The sequence below is a fragment of the Capricornis sumatraensis genome, chromosome 16, assembly GCF_032405125.1.
Source record: "Capricornis sumatraensis isolate serow.1 chromosome 16, serow.2, whole genome shotgun sequence".
Classification (NCBI taxonomy): Eukaryota; Metazoa; Chordata; class Mammalia; order Artiodactyla; family Bovidae; genus Capricornis; species Capricornis sumatraensis.
In genome coordinates, this window is record NC_091084.1 from 52,089,098 (window position 1) to 52,108,864 (window position 19,767).

The 19,767-nt window shown below is 52.6% G+C and overlaps 2 protein-coding genes across 2 annotated transcripts; one reads left to right on the forward strand and one right to left on the reverse strand.

Annotated features, from left to right (window-relative positions):
• The first annotated feature begins 4,956 nt into the window (after positions 1 to 4,956).
• CHRNA10 (cholinergic receptor nicotinic alpha 10 subunit) lies at positions 4,957 to 6,871 on the forward strand. The gene is made up of 2 exons (XM_068988929.1): positions 4,957 to 5,233; positions 6,414 to 6,871. Exons 1-2 carry the CDS (start codon positions 4,957 to 4,959, stop codon positions 6,869 to 6,871), a joined length of 735 nt encoding a protein of 244 aa, XP_068845030.1.
• A 1,320-nt stretch (positions 6,872 to 8,191) lies between these two features.
• On the reverse strand, positions 8,192 to 11,985 carry ART1 (ADP-ribosyltransferase 1). The gene is made up of 4 exons (XM_068989416.1): positions 11,923 to 11,985; positions 10,687 to 11,464; positions 9,717 to 9,758; positions 8,192 to 8,289 (listed from the first exon to the last, which is right to left on the reverse strand). The coding sequence occupies exons 1-4, from the start codon at positions 11,983 to 11,985 to the stop codon at positions 8,192 to 8,194; spliced, it is 981 nt and encodes a 326-aa protein (XP_068845517.1).
• Positions 11,986 to 19,767: the final 7,782 nt, after the last annotated feature.

Consider the following 19,767-nt stretch of genomic DNA (forward strand, 5'->3'; position numbering starts at 1 on the left):
AGTAGCTTCACAACCTCTCCAGCAATTGGCATGGTTAATGTTTTTATTTTAGCCATTCTAATAAATATGGAGTATCTCACTAATATTTTAATTTGAATGTTTCTAATATATAATTATGTTCACCACTTTTCATGCGTTTATTGGCAGTTCTTATCTTTTCTTTGTTTAAATGCCCAAATTCCTTTGCCCAGTTTTTTTTCTTTTGTGTGTCTTCTTGTGTTGTTTTTAAATTTTTTGCTCATTTTAAAATTTGATATGGTTTATTTTTGTTCAGTTTTGAGAAATTTTTATAGGTTCTGGATACAAGTCCTTTGTTGACTATCTGATCTGTAAATATTTTCTTCCAATCTCTAGCTTGTCTTTTCATTTTCTTAATAGTGTTACAACCCCTGCCTTTTAATTAGTGTATTTAGGCCATTTACTTTAATGTAAATATTGGTAAGTTGACTTTAAGTTTGTGAAGTGGAAGTCGCTCAGTCGTGTCCGACTCTTTGCGATCCCATGAACCCCACGGAATTCTCTAGGCCAGAATACTGGAGTGGGTAGCCAGCCTTTCCCTTCTCCAGGGGATCTTCCCAACCCAGGGATCAAACCCAGGTCTCCTACATTGCAGGAGGATTCTTTACCAGCAGAGCCACAAGGGAAGCCCAGGAATACTAGAGTGGGGAGCCTATCCCTTCTCCAGGCTGATCTTTCTCAGGAATCGAACTGGGGTCTCCTGCATTGCAGGTGGATTCTTAACCAACTGAGCTATCAGGGAAGCTGACTTTAACACTTTATTATTTGTTTTCTGTTTGTTTCCTGATTTTGACTCCTCTCTTTTTCCTCGCATTTCTCATTTCTTTAGTGCTGGGTCTCCCCCATGCTTTCTAGTTTCTCTTTCTGAGACTCCAATTAAATATATATTTAACACATTCTTTCAGATTCCTTCCTGTTTCCTAAACTCATTTTCTTTTTGTCTCCCTGTGATGTATTTTGGTAGTTTCTTCATCTGTCTCTGAATTCATTAATTGCCTCTTCATCTGTGTCTAATACATTAATTTTAATAAATTAATAAAAATTAAATTAAATATATATTTAACTGGAGTCTCAGAAAGAGAAACTAGAAAGAATGGGGAGAGAAATCTACCTGCTCATTCTTGAATACTGCTCATTCTTGATAGTCCACTTGCTCTTTCATTTTTCAATCCTCATTTCTTAAATCATATTACACATACTTCTGTGTTATTTTTAAAGTCACTCAGTGGTGCCTGACTTTGTGACCTCACGGACTGTAGCCCACCAGTCTCCTCTGTCCATGCAATTTGATCCCTGGCCAGGGAATGAGATTTGACATGCCACAACTAAGAAAGATCTTGCATGCCTCAACTAAGACTTGGGTGCACTCAGATAAATAAGTAAATAATTTTTAAAAAAAGAACTCAGCAAAGATGACAGAGCTGTAGGGACAGTTGTCATCCATAGGCCCTGTCCCCTCACACCTCTAAGCCCCAGTCTCCTGCAGATTCTGACCCTGGAATCGCCAATCCCCCAAGCTGGGCCTGAGCTAAGCCTGAGTGCTACCTTACAGAATTTGAATAATTCAGGTCCCAGTGACCTGAGGTGTCAGTTTCAGTTGCTCTGTTCCCATGGACACCGGTGTCCCAACTCTGTAATTAAGCTAATGAAAAGAAAAGGGGGCCGGGCCTGCTGTCCTGTGCCTCGGAGGGACAGAGTCCCGGCCCCGGTACTGCTGAGAATGCACCAGGCTCACCCAGCGTCAGGTGAGGGGAAGGCCTTAAGGAAGTCCAGGGGGCTGAAACAGAGGTAGGAGAAAAGAAGAGAAAGTGGAAAGAGGAAGACCAGGGTCAGGGCGGCAGAGACCAAGAAAGAGTTACAGAGGGACGGAGAGCAAGACATAGACAGGTTTAGGGGGCAGAGAACAGGGCAGAGGCCAGAAGAGGCAGAGGCCAGGAGAGAAGGAGAAACAGCAGACGCCAAGGCCTAAGTACTTAAATTCCAGGGCCGGTACAATAGGAGGGTGAGGTAGCTGGAAGGGCCGCAGGGCTCCCTGGAGGCTAACAGAGATCCCAGTGTTCCTTCTGACTTCCAGGGATTGTCCACGCCACGCTTGCCAGCAGGGCCTGGCACTGCCGCAGGTCAAGCCAGGAGGCTCACTCCCAGAGATCTGCCCCTCCTCTGGCTGTGGCAAGGCCATGGGCCCCGGGAGCCGCCACCTCAGCCTCGGCCTCTCTGTCTCCAGCCTGGGCCTTCTGCTCCTGCTCCCACTCCTTCCAGGTATGAAGCTCAGTAGACAGGTCCTGGCTTCTCTGGCATTGCTGTTCTTCCCATCCTCTCCAAATCTCTCTCCACATGCTCTCTCTTCATTCCTGTGCTGGGAAAATGCTCCATTTGGCGAGTTTGGAAGAGTGGGAGCTGAAGAGGGCAAGATGGGGCTTGCCTAGCTGGGGTGGGAGCAGTTGAGGGGGGCGCTCCCAGGGATAGGGAGGGAAAAGCCAGGCAGACCAGATCGTGAAGGATGAGTTGGGGCTTTATCTAGCAGGCCTGGGGAGCCATGGCTCAGACAGTAAACAATCTGCCCGCAATGCAGGAGACCCAGGTTCCAGCCCTGGGTTGGGAAGACAGATCCCCTGGAGAAGGGAATGGCAACCCACTCCAGTATTCTTGCCTGGAGAATCCCATAGACAGAGGAGCCTGGCAGGCTTAAAAGTTCACAGAGTCGCAAAGAGTTGGACACGACTGAGCAACTAACACTTTCACTTTCTTTCAAGCAGCTACTGATCTAGCTGAATTTGTCTCTTTAAAAGCTTGATATCTCAGGAGATTCCCTAGTGGTCCAGTGGTTAAGACAGCGCTTCCAATGCAGGGGCCATGGGTTTGATCCCTGGTCGGGAACTAACATTCCCCCATGCTATGTGGCGCCTGGGACTCTTGTGGTCTAATGGGGCCCCTCCAGCATCTGTGGCCGGGCAAGCAGAATCCGGGTCCTTAGGAAGGGGCTTGTGAAGAAGAAACTCATCAGCCTTGCTTCGGAAGACAGTAACTATTCACACTACAACCTCATTGCATCTGTCCCCGGAGGCAGGCAGGGAAGAACTAGAGACGGAGAGCAGGGACAGTTAGACAGCTGTGAGACAGCAAAGGCACTGACAGGGCCTCAGTCGTGTGGAGAGTAGAGGGTGTGAGCCGAGGCCCCTGCTCCGCGGCCTCCGTGGACACCCCTTCTTACTGGTCCTCCAGAGTGCTTGGGAGCCAAGGGCAGGCTGGCACACAAGCTGTTCCGAGACCTCTTTGCCAACTACACCAGTGCCCTGAGGCCTGTGGCAGACACAGACCAGGCCCTGAATGTAACCCTGGAGGTGACACTGTCCCAGATCATCGATATGGTGCGTTGCTCTACAACCACAGGGTGTGCTGGAAGGGTGGGAGGAGGAAGGAACGGGGGACGAGGAACTTCCCCAGGGGTTCAGTGGTTAAAACTCCAAGCTTCCCCTGCAGCAGAGCGTGGATTCTGTCTCTTGTCAGAAAACTAAGATCCTGCATGCTGCGTGGTGAGGTTAGGAAAAAAAAGGAATGGGGGGTGGGAGACTAGGATTGCTCTCCAAACAATTCTTTCCTGGAAACATTAATCTAACAGCTACCAAGTGCTGGCTATTAACCATTGGGTATCCACAATGTGCCCAATACTTGCAGACTTGAGTTCCTGGCTAGCATGTAACTGCTGATGAAACTCAGGCCCAAAGGAGAAGGGCCTGCCAAGGTCACACAGCAAGACTGTGGGGACTGGACTGTGTGGGCAAGTCAGGTCTGGGGGTGCTGACCAGAGTGCTGCAGTTGAGTGTGCACACACAAAGGAGGGTATGCACAGACATGTGTCCACATCTATGCCTGCCCTCTGCCCCCAATTAGGATGAGCGGAATCAGGTGCTGACCCTGTACCTGTGGATCCGACAGGAGTGGACAGACGCCTACCTACGATGGGACCCTGACACCTATGGTGGTCTGGATGCCATCCGCATCCCCAGCAGTCTCGTGTGGAGGCCGGACATCGTACTCTACAACAAGTACTGCCTGCCTGGGTCCCTCCCCTCCACCCAAGAGATGCCCTTGGCTCTGAGGATGCACTTATTTCCCCATCCCCCACACCAAACCTGACTCTAGGGTGCCCAGTAAGCTTTGCCCTGGGAGCCTTCGAAACTGCCAGGAAGGTGTCGGCAGTGGTGGCTGTGTGGGGCAGTAGGGCTTCCTGACACCACAGCTCATGGCAACGACCTACTGGAGGGACCTCACAGTCCCTTGATAGCAACCCCAAGCCAACCCAGGCTGAATGCCTCCCAGGAACCCTCTGTGTGGTTCAGGACTAGTTCTATATCCCTCGCAGCCAGGGTTCTGGGGCAAACATACCTCTGTATCTCACATTTCACCTTTCCAGGCCTGAGTCCGTACATTTTCCCCAGGGCCCCTCCAGGCACTTTGCAGATGGCACCCAAGAAAAGTTACCGTGCACCCCACGTCCCCTTTAGGGCTAGACCTGTCTCATTCTGGGCCCTGCAGGCCCTGGCCCCATTAGGCCTCCAAAGACACAGAGGGCCCTCTGTGAGTCCCCCAGAGGGTTGGAGTTGCACCCCCTCCAAGGGTCAGCCCCGACATCCAACTCCGCGGCGCCTCAGGGAGCCCCCAACCCCAACCCCTGCCCGCAGGGCGGACGCGCAGGCCCCAGCCTCGGCCAGCACCAACGTGGTCCTGCGGCACGACGGCGCTGTGCGCTGGGACGCGCCGGCCATCACGCGCAGCTCCTGCCGCGTGGACGTGTCGGCCTTCCCGTTCGACGCGCAGCGCTGCGGCCTGACCTTCGGCTCGTGGACACACGGCGGGCACCAGCTGGACGTTCGGCCGCGCGGCGCCGCCGCCAGCCTGGCCGACTTCGTGGAGAACGTGGAGTGGCGCGTGCTGGGCATGCCAGCCCGGCGGCGCGTGCTCACCTATGGCTGCTGCTCCGAGCCCTACCCGGACGTGACCTTCACACTGCTGCTGCGCCGCCGCGCCGCCGCCTACGTGTGCAACCTGCTGCTCCCCTGCGTGCTCATCTCGCTGCTGGCGCCGCTCGCCTTCCACCTGCCCGCGGACTCGGGCGAGAAGGTGTCGCTGGGCGTCACCGTGCTGCTGGCGCTCACCGTCTTCCAGCTGATCCTGGCCGAGAGCATGCCACCGGCAGAGAGCGTGCCGCTCATCGGTGGGCTCCGAGGGCCCCAGGGTGGCCAGGGAGGGGCTGGCGGGGAGGTTGCCCCCCACCCCGGGGGCTGGCACATGAGGCCCTCCGCAGGTGCGGGGGCCGTAGCCAGACTGGCCTGGGTCAACCGAGGGGCCCCGCTGAGCATCTTGGTGGTCCTGCGTCGTTCTGAGATGGAGGGGGAAGAGATAGGCCCCTTCCAGCGAAAATAGCCCTCCCCTCACTTGTAGGGGAGGAGGAAGGAGTTGGTCTTTTTTGGTTTTTTGATTTTATTTATTTATGTCTGTGCTGGGTCTTCACTGGTGCATGAGGGCTTTCTCTAGTTGTGGAGAGTGGAGGCCCCTCTTTGTAGGGGGCCTGGAGCACGCAGATTTCAGTAGTTGTGGCACACGGGCTTAGTTGCTCGGCAGAATGTGGAATCTTCCTGGACCAGGGATGGAACCCCTGTCCTCTTCATTTGCTGGTGGATTCTTATCCATTTGTGCCACCTGGGAAGTCCAGGAGTTGGTCTTTACCCAAGGACTTGTTGGAGGATGATCCACATTCCCCAGTATTAGAATAATGGGCAAAACATCTTAAGTACTCACTGCATGCCAGGCATGCTCTTGAACGCTTGACATTTATTAACTCCGGGGAGCAGCACCACAGACCTGTGTGCATGCATGCTAAGTCACTTCAGTCGTGTCCAACTCTGTGTGACTGTAGCCTGCCAGACTCCTCTCTCCATGAGACTCTCCAGGCAAGAATACTGGAGTGGGTTGCCATGGCATCCTCCTGGAAATCTTCCCAACCTGGGATCGAACTGGAGTCTCTTATGTCTCCAGCATTGGCAGGGGGTTCTTTACCACTAGCGCTACCTGGGAATCCACCAGGAAGGTTCTATTGTAACTTGCCCAGGTCATGGTGGTTCTATTTAAGAGTGTGACTTTCAGAGGACTGTGGGTGAGTCCAGGCTTTAGCAGTGAGGGCGGCAACCAGGGAGCAGGAAGCTTCTGAGAACCAGATGTGGGGACGTGGGAGGGGAGATGTTGGCCCTTCCCTCCTTCCCACTTTCTTCCGCTTTGCGTTGAGGGTCCTGAGAGCCCGGTGGGGGATGAGCTCATTCCTCCTGTGTTCAGCAGCTGGGGAGCTCTGGCGCCTGAGCTCTTGTCTGGGGCCTCAGCTCCGTTTCTCTCTTTTGCAGGAAAGTACTACATGGCCACCATGACCATGGTCACCTTCTCCACGGCGCTCACCATCCTGATCATGAACCTGCATTACTGTGGCCCCAGTGCCCGCCCCGTGCCAGCCTGGGCTCGGGCCCTCCTGCTCGGACGCCTGGCACGGGGCCTGTGTGTGCGGGAACGAGGGGAGCCCTGTGGGCAGTCTAGACCACCTGAGTCATCCCCCAGTCCCCAGCCTCCTGACAGAGGCACTGACCCCCCAGCAGGTCCCTGCCATGAGCCCCGGTGTCTGTGCCGCCAGGAAGCCCTACTGCGTCACGTGGCCACCATCGCCAACGCCTTCCACAGCCACCGGGCTGCCCAGCGCCGCCATGAGGACTGGAAGCGCCTGGCCCGGGTCATGGACCGTTTCTTCCTGGGCATCTTCTTCTCCATGGCTCTGGTCATGAGCCTTCTGGTGCTGGTGCAGGCCCTGTGAGTCCCGGGGGTCTGCTGCAGCCACAGCAGCTCCAGATGGGGATGGATCAGCCAGGCCAGGTGGTGGTCGACCCTCAGGCCACCCAGCGTCTCTCCACTGGGCCTAGGAGCCTGGGACATCCTCTCTTCAGCACTACTCACTTCACGGGCCAGGAATATTCATCATCTCCATACTCTAACCTCTAAGGGAAATCAGAGCTTGCTGCTCCCCTGATTCCTGCAGAGGAGGAACTCTGAGAAGGGTCAAGATCAAAGTGCAGTTTGGGAGGGACAGAACTGGACTTCGGTGCTGAGTTTATGCACTTTGAGTGGGGAGCGTGCAGGCATGACACCACTGCCCCATTTCCTGTCTTCTCTTCCTTCCTCTGTGGCTGCTGTTAGAGAGACTTGGTCTAGCCTGACCCTGTCTAGGGGCTCAGAGAAGGTGACTGGAGATTCAGGGTTCCTGGTCCACTCTCCACAGCAGGAGGCCACATAAGGACTTCGACCCAAAACTCCAACTCATAATAAAGTAATGTGTGCCTCGCATCTCCTCCGTGACCTGTCTTACCCTTAGGCTCTTGGTGGTGCAAGTTGGAAATCCAGCCTCTTAGGGACCTGAGGACCCATGAATCGGAGTGGAAATTACATCTTTGCTGATAAGAAAATGATTGGCACTTGATTGAGATCCCTAAAGATCTCTCTGCTGTTTCCCTGCTCTCTCCTCTCTGGATTTAGGTTCAGTCCATCCACGTTCTCACTGTGTGAGCATCACACAGTGGCATCCAGAGAGCTTGACAGTGCTGAAGGTGGGGGCAGGACAAAGACCAGCCATTCACAAGGTGTTTGATCCTTTCTGACTTCCACGTGTTTTCTGGTACCACCTGTGTACCTTGGACGCAGTCCCTGCCCTCAGAAGCTCATAGTTGGAAATGGGAGACCAGAGGCAGTGCCCCTAACCTAGCAAGGAGGAGAGGTCAGAGAAGGCTTCCTGGAAGAGCGAAGAGCTGTCCAGGTGCACATGGGAGGCATTTGAGTAACATCAGTGAATACCACGGCCAAGTACTTTTCTCCCCAACTGCTATAATCTATCTCCAGGTGAGTGATTACCTGTCCTGCAGTCCCCCCACCTCTCTTCAGCATCTGACTCCTAGACCCCTGAGAGAGGCTCAGTCCCCACATTTTCTTCTTCGTGCTATCAGGCCCGGCAACCACCAGAGAAGGTCCCAGAGTTTCCTGCAGATGGAGTTACCCCAGATCTTGGCCACCCTCAGAGCACGCATGTGGCTGAATCCTCATGTTGGGCAGAGGCTACAGGCAGAGCTGTTCAGTGGCTCATGGATTAGAGGAGTCCCGGATGCTCTGGAAAGACTTCCCCAACAAGGAACCAGAGCAGCAGTAGAAGGGACCAGACTGCAGAAAGAGGGCTCTGACCCACGGCTGCAGGGAAAACAGAGGCAGAGAGATTCAGGGACAAAGTGAGGAAGAATTTTGGGAGAAAGGTAGACAGAGATGAAGAGATAAGGAGAGTCCCAGTTCCCTTCCCAGAGGTCATTAAGTTTATGCCCCAGCCGCCTGTTGACACAACTGAGGCACTGCAGGGTGGGATGAAGTGGGGTAGAGATCTGAGTGAAATCTGGTGATGCTGATCTTTGCTCCTCTGCCCAGACTCTGGTGGAAGAGGCACTGGTGGAGAGGAGTTGGGGATGGGGAGGGGGAATCCTAAACTTTCTCAGTGCCTGAAATGACATTATCAGAACTCAAGCCGGGTTGGAAGCTGGAGACTTGGCTGGTCTTGACTCTGCCACAGATGACTCTGTCATCTGGAGCAAGTCACTTCTGTCTCTGGGCCTCACTTTGTTATGTAACAAGGACAGTGTTTCCTGTCCCACCTCCTTCCAGTTGATTATTGCGCAGTAAGAATAACGTGAAGCGGGGGCCAGCCTGGTGTGGTGGTTGTCTGGGCCCCATCCCTTGCTAGGTCTGTGTGTGGGGCCGCTTGCTTCACCTCTCTGTGCCTCTCTCATCTGTGGAACAGGGGTGATGACAGTATCTGCACCATCGGGTCGCAGTGAGGACTCATGTGCCCGGAACCCTGAGTGGTATTGTGTCATGGAGAAGGGTGGGAGCAAAGTGGAGGCTGAGGCTCCTTCCTGCCCACTGTTCTGAAAGCCTTGAGGGAGAAGGCAGGACCCCAGGGTGAGGAGCAGCTGTGATTTCTTCCCTGGGAATAACCCTGTTCCCACCTGGAGAGGTGATGCCTCAGGCAAGCCCTGGCCCAGCAAGTGTTAGAGAAGAGAAGAGTCGAGTCATGGCCACAGAGAATCTGGGGACCATCTAGTCCAATATGCTTATGATACAGATAGGGAAACTGAGGTTCAGAGAGGAAAAATTGGTCACAGAGTTGGGGCAGAGCCTGGGTTAAAGCCCAGGTCTCCAGCACCCATGACCTGACCTTGACCTTGGGAGGCAGTCTGAGGGAGTTCTGAGCACAGTTATAGACAGAGGGCTCCCCAGCAGAAGGAGGAGAAGGCCTGGGGAGGCCTTTGTGGCCCTTCCCACTGTCTCCTCAGTGCAGCCTGGAGCTCCCTGGGGTCTGATCAGTGACCTCCTGTGAAGGAGGGGCCAGCCCCAGGCCCGGGTGGAGGGGAGCAGGTGTGTCAGCTCGCCCCCTACCACCCACATACACACCCTGTGGGAAAGGTTAGCAACCCCCACAGGTGTCTGCTTAAGAAAGTCTAATTTTTTTTTTTATTAAAAGAGGGTTGTTTTTCATATAAGGGGGATGTTCACCCAGGAGGGGGTCCCAGACCGAGAGCAGTCAGCTCATCTCTGAACAGAGTCCTGCCGATGCCTGCAGCCCTTACCTGAGTTATCCAGACGGCAGCGCTGAGACTTGCACTGCTTGTCTGCAGGAAGGAAACAGCAAAGAATCAAAGGCTCCATAGACCTCAGGACACAAAGGGACCCCAGAGAACCTCCCTGACTAGCTCTCGGAGAACCTGGTGCCTTTTCCCCTCATTCTGCTTCCTTACAGTGGGACCACCCTTGCCTGGGTTTGACTAGACTCACGAGCAGCAGGGCCAGGAAGGCCCCAGCCCTCAAAGCCAGGGTGATCTGGGCTCTCCTTCTCCTCCCTTGGCCTGTAACTTTGCCTCCATGCCGCACCCACCGCTCCTTCTCCCCGTCTTGTCCCAGCCAAGGAGGAGCTAGTTTATGTTCTTTGCCAGTCTTTGTCACCTTCCATCGACATGTGTGCTCATGATGCTGTCCAGGGTGGGATCTGAAGCCACAATGGACCTACTCCCACTTGAGAAGTGGTTGGTGGGTCCAGCCAACAGCCTGCCTGGCATCCCTCAACCAGAACCAGGAGCCCACAGCCCCTTCTGACTAAGGACCTGGGCCCATCCTCATGATTACTCCTCTGCCTGGTCCTGGGATGGTGGAGAGGAAAACACCCAAGAACCCAAACTGCCAGAACCCAAACTGGAACTTAGGGGGATGGCACCCAAATGCTGTCTCACCACCTCACTGTCACCTTGACCCAGTACACGCACAGCCCAGGGTTTCTGCTCAGTCGAAAAAACACAGTCCTCTCAGAAAACATGGTGGGGGCCCACACTCATTTCTGGCAACAGCTTTCATCTGGGAGAAAAGCCTGATCAAGTCTGTTTGGCCCTCACGTGGCCAAAAACACCTGTGCTGGTCAGAAAACCCTCTTCCGTCTCCCAGCAGGCAAGTGGCCAGCTCTGGCTTAGACTGTGTGTGTGGCCCCTGAAAATGGGACGGGGGAGCCCACCTTGTGCACAGCTGCTGGGTGGCACGTGCCCTGCTCACCTTTGATGTACTCGCAGTTGTATGTGCTGCGCTTGCCCACGGCCCGGAGGAAGATGCGGGAGGGGCCCTGGGCTGGCCTGCTGGCGTTGATCACCTGGAAGGTCTCAAAGGGAGGGATCAGCACTTCCTCCTCCCCAGGGAAGAAGGAGTACCCCTTGATTGGGGCCCCAAGGCAGGTCCAGATGCCAAAGAAGGTGTCTTCCCCAAAGTGCTGGGCCGCAGCATTCTGCAGGGACGCGGAGGCAAAGCCCCCCAGCCTGACGGTGGCCCCAGGCCCCGCCGGCCGGAAGCGCAGGCCCTGCACGCCTCGGAACACCTGGTGGCACTGGGGTGGACGCTGGCCGCTGCTCAGCAGCTGCAGGGCTTCGGTCAGCAGGAAGTGGAGTGTCTTGAAGGAGAAGTGCTGGAGGTAGTGGGCCCGGGAGCGACCCGCCTCACGCACAGCCACGTTGAATTCTTTGTGCAAGGGGCTGTTGGCCGTGTAAGCCAGGAGGGCCACCCCGTGCTCTTCTCGGAAGCCCAGGGGGGCGCGCACATGGGTAGGGCTGACCCCCAACTCAGGCCCCCAGGCCTGGCGCTCCCGCCACTGGCTGCTTGCCTGCGCCCAGCCATCAGCGTACACTTTGTTGGCCTGGAACTCTGTGCGGTTGAGTTCCGGGAGAGCAGCCGCCATGGCTGCGGCACAGCCAGCATACTGGTCATCAAAGGAGGCCAGGGCCATGTCTAGGGGCATTTCTCGAGAGAGGAGGTCTCGTCGTATGACGGGGTGGCTCTGGGCCTGCGAGAGAGGGAGCAGCAAGGATTGAGAGGGTAGGCCCTAGGAGAACAGGAGCCCTGCTATCCAGCTCCCCTCCTCCACTGAGCTGAGAGAGATGAAGGGCCCCAAACACACTTGGAGGGGAAGTGAAGTGAATGTCACTAGTCGTGTCCAGCTCTTTGCAACCCCATGGAGTGTACTGTCCAAGGACTTCTCCAGGCCAGAATACTCGAGGGGGTAGCCTTTGCCTTCTCCAGGCGATCTTTCGAACCCAGGTCTCCCACATTGTAGGCAGATTGTTTACCAGCTGAGCCACAAGGGAAGCCTGGAGGGAAAGGGGATTGGGAACTACCAGCAATAGATGCCCTGAGACTGGGCTCCAGGGCTGTCCCCTCAGACTGAGCCATCCCCAAAGGAAGCATCCAGCAGGGTTCAGAAGGCAGCAGCTGGGGGATGGGGACAGCAGGGGATGACCGTACCTGAAGTGCTTCCATGAGGCCCATGGACACAAGCAGCAGAGACATCATGGCAGGGCTCTGCATGTTGGAGATGACCCTGCTCAAGTCACTCTCTGGGCCTCAGTTTCCTCACCTGGAAAAAGAGAATCTGCACAGTTCAATAAGGACGAATTGGAACTTCCTGGTGGTCCAGTGGCTAAGACTCCACTCTCCCAATGTAGGGGGCCCTGGCTTGATCCCTGGTCAGGGAACTAGATCCTACCTGCTGCAACTGAGAGTTCACGTGCTGCAACTAGAAAGATCCCACAGGCCACAGTGAAGGTGGAGGACCCTGTGTGCCACGAGTAAGACCAGCGTGGCCTAAATGCATCAACAAACAAACAGAAAAACATGGATAGATACCTGGTCTGGGTCACTTACACTGCTTGGCACAGGGTCACAGCATAGAAATGGAGGCTCAGAAGAGAGAGAGGCCCCTTCTTGCTGGAAGGAACATAGGAGACTTCCTGGAGGAGGAACATGTGACTAGGGTCTTGCGGGATAAAGGGGAGAATAAGGCTTAAGTCAATGGAGGTGGGAGAGAAAAGACTGGAGTCTGGGGAGGGAAAGATGGTAGGGGCGGCAGGCATGGGAACAGGAAAGGTACTGGAGGTAGGAACTCTCACGATGTAAAGAGTGAAAGACACTTTTCCAATGTGGCAGGTGCAGGGTAGGGGTGTTGGAAAGCTTGGGGTCAGTCCTGAAGGAGCTTGACTCCCGCAGTGAGAGGTCCGGGCTTCCCCTCATGGGGACCTGAGGCTGGAACAGGGCAGATCCAGGAGTGGTCAGCTGGTGAGGCCACAGCAGAACCTCAGGGACAGGCTCAGAGCAGGGCTCCAGGAAGGTGTTCCAGCTTTGGGTCAAGACTGGAACAGTTTCCGAGTTGGTGGTGCTTCTTTATTTCTGTTTATTACCAAGTAACGCATGCTCATTGTATACGAATGAATCACAACGCCCAAGGCCCCCATTTCTTCTTCTCCCTCCACATCCCCTTTGCACTATTACCCAGGCCTTCTGTTTTCCTGGTAATGGGACCCTTCACGACCTTTTTTTGATGTACATACAAATAATATAATATTTAAGTATTATACACACATAGTTTTCTGAGTGCAGCCTAGTTTTGGTTTTCTTACTGTCACTTTTTCAAAAAGAAAAAGGAAACATGCTTACACATGCAGGTTCTACCACATTTTCAAAGGAAACAATGTACCATAAATTTCCTTCCATGTCATATATCATAACTACCTTGTTTGTTTTAATGGCAGCATGGGATTTCATAGTAGAGTTACTCCATAATTTATTTAACCATTTCCTTATTGACGGTCACTTAGTGTTTTTTCCTCAGTCTTTGATATTATATGTGATATTGCAGTGATCAGTTGTGTATATAAATCCTTATCTACTTGTCTGCATGTTTTGAAAGGAAAGATAGCAAGGTGATATTTAAAGGATCTGAATAGTGTTCCTTTAGATAGCCACTGCCAAGTTGCCATCCAAAATGTCCCTCTTCACCTCCCACCAACTGTGGACAAAAGTGCCCTTTTCTCCAAGTCTTTGCCAACACTGGCCAATATGAATCTCTTAATTTCCATTTAATTGGTGGGTGCAAATGGTATCTATCTAATTTACCTCTTGGCTCACTAACAGGATGAATTACAAGCCGTGAGGTATGGAAAAATAAATAAATAAAAAATGTTATGATTCATTGTGCTAGTGAGCCGAGAGGTAAATTCCCCAACTTGGGATGGAACCCCGGGCCCTCAGCAGTGAAACTGCAGTGTCCTAACACTGGACTGCCAGGGAACCCCCATAGCTTTATTTTTTAATATTATTAAGTTTTAAGTTTCAAAAAGGTAGTACATTTTCATTTTTCATAGTTTATAGTCCACAAGGCATGCAGTGAAATGTCCTTCTCTCTGATTCCTCAACCCCATCCCCTCTCCCCAGAGGCACTCGTGTTCCCATTTCCCATCATCCTGGCAGAGACACTCCAGGCGCATATCAGCAGATGCTTAGGTGTTTCTGTTTTCCCTCTTTTATCCAAACCATAATATAGTGAGTAGCTTTTTATCTTTGGAGAGCTGATGAAAACGGAAAGTTCTCAGAAGCTAGATCTGTGTGCCTTCACACAGACCTTACACAACTCTCAGGGTGGATGCACACCCTCCCTAGTCTTGCTTAGGTGAACCACCCCTGCTCCCTGATCCCCTCTTGGTGGGGCCTAAGTTTTGATAGATCAGTGACCCTAGGACACGGGAATGTTCTGTGGCTATAATTTTATGTTTCCCAATCTAAGATCGTATCACTGCCAATTCACAGTTTAAATTGAGGTGTGAGCCTCTCTGGGCAAGGGAGTTAACAGCACGTTTTCATCAAATTGAACATGTTCCAAACTGAACTCCTTATCTTCCCTCCCTCAAAACCTGCTTACTCATTCATTCAACAAAATTCTTTTCAAAACAGTGGTAACTTAATTGATTAGTTTCTGTTTGGCTGTGCTGGGTCTCCATTGCTGCACAGGCTCTTCTCTCCTCGCGGCAAGCGGGGGATGCTCCCGACTTACGGGATGCAGGCTTCTCACTGCAGTGTCTTTCCTTGTGGAGCGCGGGCTCTAGGGCACCAGGGCTTCAGTAGTGGCCGTACCCAGCCTCCAGAGTGCAGGGTCAGTACTTGTGCTGCACGGGCTTAGTTGCCTTGTGCACCATACGATCAGGGATCCAGGATCTTCCCAGATCAGGGATCAAACCCATGTCTTCTGCATTGGCAGGTGGATCCTGTACCACTGAGCCACCAAGGAAGCCTCTCAACAGAAAATTCTTGAGCATCCTGTAATGCGCCAGGAGCTGAGAATAAAACTGTGATCACAAAACAAAAACAAAACCCATATCCCTGCTTCTAGAAACTCTTTTGAGGTGGAGATGCAGCTGGAGTGAGGAATTTCAAGTAGCGTGTGATGTATGTTACAAGAAGCCAAAGAGCCTGATGAAGACACATTTGCAGCAGGAGTGGGTTTAAATGCTGGGCTGTCTAGAGGAGACACGGAGAAGATAGAATTGAAAATGGCATCACATGGGGACTACAGCCTGAGATACGGCTCCCTCATTCCAGGATAGAATGTGAATGGGCAGAGAATATAGCAGCAAAAAGCTGCTTGAACTTTTGTGACCTTTTGGAATCCACCAAAGGAACCTGAACTTCTATAATAGATCCTCTTCTTATGGAAATTCCAGTCCATGGGTTCACTGGGGGCTTTCCTAACTCTGTACCCTCATGAGGGGAACATTAGCTCCCCGAACTGGTACTCTAATGCCCTGGTCGTTGTGATTGGTTCACATTTGGACACATAACCTAAGTGAGACACTCAGAGTCCTTCCTGGGATTTGATATTCTTAATAATAGATGGATTTAATATAAAGAGTATGCCTGCCACTGCTGATTCATAGCATTGCCTCAGCTCATCTTCAGGTTGAAACACATACTGCTAAGTCACTTCAGTCGTGTCCCACTCTGTGCGACCCCAGAGATGGCAGCCCACCAGGCTCCCCCGTCCCTGGGATTCTCCAGGCAAGAACACTGGAGTGGGTTGCCATTTCCTTCTCCAATGCATGAAGTGGAAAGTGAAAGTGAAGTCACTCTGCTGTGTCCGACTCCTAGCGACCCCACGCACTGCAGCCTACCAGGCTCCTCCGTCCATGGGCTTTGCCAGGCAAGAGTACTGGAGTGGGTGTCATCACCTTCTCCCTGAAACACGTGAGCAATGAACAATTCTCAAGCAACTGGCAGCTCCCCACCCCTAGCGCTCCATATATTCCTGTGTCCAAGCCTTTCTGCACCACCCTGGGAGCTTGCTCAGGGCAGCCCCAAAGTGCAGGAGATGTCATGTTCCCAGGAACAGCTCTCACCCAGTGAGGGTGGAAGGTCAGATTCCCTAGTTCACAGAGGGTCCCCAGAGAGACCTAGCTGACCACAGTGGTCACACACTTTTTGCAAGGGCACTTGTTTCTCTTCTCTGTCTCACTTTGCCACTCCTTTATTTGTAGTTCCTGAGACCACCTTACAAATAAGATCACTACACCCAAGTTCTTGCCTCTAGGTCTGCTTTGCAGGGAACCCAAACCAGAGAGAAGGCCTTCTTTTGGGGTCAGAGACCATCAGAACATAGTCCAGAACTGTTCCTCCAGCCTGGGCCCCAGAGGAGCAGATGTGGGCCCAGCCCACAACAAGGAGGCAGCCAGCTGAGGCAGGCTGGCAGCCTGAGGCAGAGCTGCCCATCCAAGCTCACTTTAGCCCATCTACAGTCAACCTGAAGGCCCAGGAGCATGAGAATAAATGTTTGCATGCCACTGAGATTTTGCGGCCCACAGCAAAATGCTCATGCAGCGAAAACATGAAGACAACTGCCTCTCTCACTGCCTCTCCATTGCCCTGTCTCTGTCCTTCAGAAACACAGAAATCAAAGATTTCAGAGGCTTAGAATAGGGAAAGAGAATTGTGAAGTCAGACTGAGGACACTGAATCACGTGGCCTAAGGTATTGGTAGTGAGAGTGGACCCTACCTCACTATGTAGAATTTACTGGACATGGTATCTGATGAGATTTAGGAGATGAGATGGGGAAAATCAAGGCTCACACTCAGGTTCCCATGCTCTAAGCTGGAAATACAGAGGAAAGCAGACTACACTTTGAATTCTCATCTTGCTCATCTCAACACATAGATGATCAGTTAAAAATGTACTGAATAAGTGATCACAGAGTTCAGTTTGTCCTGTGTAAACATAGGACAGTTCAGTTCGTCTGCAGGGGCCAATGTCTGAGAGGGAGCAGAATGGACATCAAGAAGCGTTTGAGGATCACAGGTGTACTGAAGTCAGGAGAGATGAGGCCCCTGGGGAAAGAAGAAGGGAGCGCTGCGGAGCAAAGAGAGTGGCTTCAAACCAAAGCACAGGCAGAGTGAGGCCCTTCCTTGGGTTCCCAGAGACTCTTCACGTCTGGCCTTTGGGTACCGAGAAGTACCCTGGGATCCTTGTGATGAATTTCTCTCCGGGCTTCATCCAGCCCAAGGTAGTTCCTCTGAATTTTCCATCAGGAAAGAGTCATGTAATCTGCCATCCTTGATACTCATCCAGTCACCCAAGATGGTAAACTGGCTTTCCATTCACTCATCGAACACTGAATTGGTCACCCAGGAGTGCTGTGCACAGAATGAGTTCACCTTCCATGGTCCTTCCCTTTCCCCATCACCACCCCTCCCACCAAGGCTCCGGTCAGCCCCTGGCTCCTCCCTGGTGTCCGTGCCTCCACTGTCGCCCCTGCAATTCCACGCTCCCCTGGAGCAGGGAGCACAGTGAGTCTGGAGCACAGCTGATGATGTTCCTCACCTGGTTCAGAACCCTCTGTGCCAAACCTGACTGGGAGAAACGTCTCAAAATACAGACATGAAAATTATGAGGGAAGGGATGAGAACACTACAAAAAAGAAAAAAAAGGCGATATAACAAAACAAAACTTCCCTCCTAGGCTCAGGACAGAGTGCTGGCATCTGGAGCCCTCTGTGACCTGGCCCTCCCCATCTTCTTCAGCCTCGTGCCCCGCCACACCTGCTTCACATAGGTGGCACAGCACAAAGTCCCAGATGAGGCGCTGCTGCTTCCCTCCACGTGCTGGGGCCGCCCTTCTCCTGCTACCCACTCTTCCAGGACTAGCTCAGGGGCCACCTCCTCCAGGAAGCCCTCCGACTCCTCTGGCCTCCTGAATCACCCTGCGCTTTCCTCTGTCACTGATCATACTGTGCTGCCTTCTGAGTCTGCCTCCCCTCCTGGCCTGTGAGTTCCTTGAGGGCAGGACCAGGTATGACCCACTCTGTGTCCGCAGGGCTCAGCCCAAGGCTAGGCACACATGAGGCCTCCTGGCATGTTTGCTCAAAGTCTGAGAGGCTTTCTGGGTGTCGCTAATAACGGAGACCCCTGCAGAGCAGGTGGATTGATGGCCTAGTGACCAGTTCTGGGGCAGTGGTGTAGGGGCCAGAGTGGCAGGGAGGGCCTGGGAGGTCAGGAAGTGGAGGCACTGGCAACCCCTTTTCCTCTCCCAGCTGCTGCCCTTCTGTCCTTCCTTCATCCTGCTCAGGGCACCTCTCTTGTCGGTTTCCCCTCATCCAGGCCCATGATGAACATCCCCTACTGGGGGTGTTTTCAAGTTTACTTTAGCCTTGTTTCGTGTGAACTCCCTAGAAGTTTCAAAATGGTTTTTGGGCCAAAAGCATTAAAGCTGTGACCTAAACCTGTGCTCAGTTGCTCAGTCCTGTCCAACTCTTTGCAACCTCATAGACTATAGCCTGTCAGGCTTCTCTGTCCATGAAGTTTCCCAGGGAAGAATACTGGAGCAGGTTGCCATTTCCTACTCCAGGGGATGTTCTCAATGCAGGGATTTAACCCACGACCCTGGGTCTCCTGCATTGGCAGAGGGAGTTTCACCACCAGCACCATCTGGGAAGCCCTACAGGGACTGGGACTCCAAATCCCTCCCTAGAAATCCCCAAGTTTCCCAATGGCCTCAGCCTCCCTTAGTATCTCAGACCTCTTTGTCAAATATGCAGTGGTCTGCATGTTGGTGTCTGCCCAAAATTCATAGGCTGGAACCCTACTGCCTGATGTGATGGTATTAGAAGGTGGGGCCTTTGGGAGATCATTAGTTCATAATTCATGAGCCCTCATGACTTGGGATTGCTGTTCCTATAAAAGACACCCCACAGAGCTCCCAAGCTTTTCCAACTTGAGAGGGCCCAGTGGGGAAGTGCTGGCTATGACCAGGAATAGAGCCATCATCTGACCAGGCTAGCACCCTGATCTCAGACTTTCAGCCTCCAGGACTCTTTTATGTATATATTTGTTGTTGATAAGATACCCAGTCTGTGGTATTTTTGTTATAGCAGTCTGAACAGACAAAGGTAAAAGGTTTCTTGAACCTTTTCTTAATGATTGCTATAACTCTACCAAGAACACCCCAAAGTTTGCATTTCGGAAACAGCTTTCTGTGCCCAGTGCCCAGGAGGAGGGTTGTATGCCCCTTACCTAGACTTTCTCCGGGGCTTGGAAGCTGGTGTTGGTCTCCAGTGACAGCCTCCAGGGGAGGGGGAGGGCAGGTTTCTCTTTTATACCACCCCTTGTACCTTTCCCACACAGCTGCTCAGAAATGTGACACTCTCCCATCTATTTCTGGGTATCTCTTCTAGGCTCAGGAATACTAGCCTCTGCCCAGGGTGCTCTGGGCCAGAGCTCTTCCCATGAAAAAAGCGAATCCCTGAACCTAGAGAGAAATCAAAGATCCAGGCTGGAACAACTGTCTCCTAATTGGGTTTGCTCCTGCATTCAGCATCCTGGACCTCAGGGAGTATCTCTGTATTGATCCTCTCAAGTGATGGAGACTCACTTGAGGAATAAGGAGAGATTTCTGGGTAGAGAGTCTGAGTCCCAGCTGCAGTGCTCTTGGTCATGTGATCTTGGAGGGCTTCCCACTTCACTCTAGACCACTGTTCAATTACTAGATTTGAATCCATCTCTTGGAGTCTTTCTTGGGGTGCCAGGTCTCCGGATAAGTGAAGCAATTCCCCAAAGCCGGAGTGGAGAGAGGAGAAAACACTGATACCAGCAGATCTGGTCCCGTGTTGTGTCCCTGCAGACCTATTTGTCCAGGCAGTATAGTATAGTATCTTCTGTTCCGGCAACTGTCAGTGCTCAGGACCCTCTAGGGGGAGAGGCAGGCAGGATAAGTAGATGAGTTGCTGTTTCACAATAATGAAGAACAGCAGAGTGACTCCTGATTTTCTGATCTT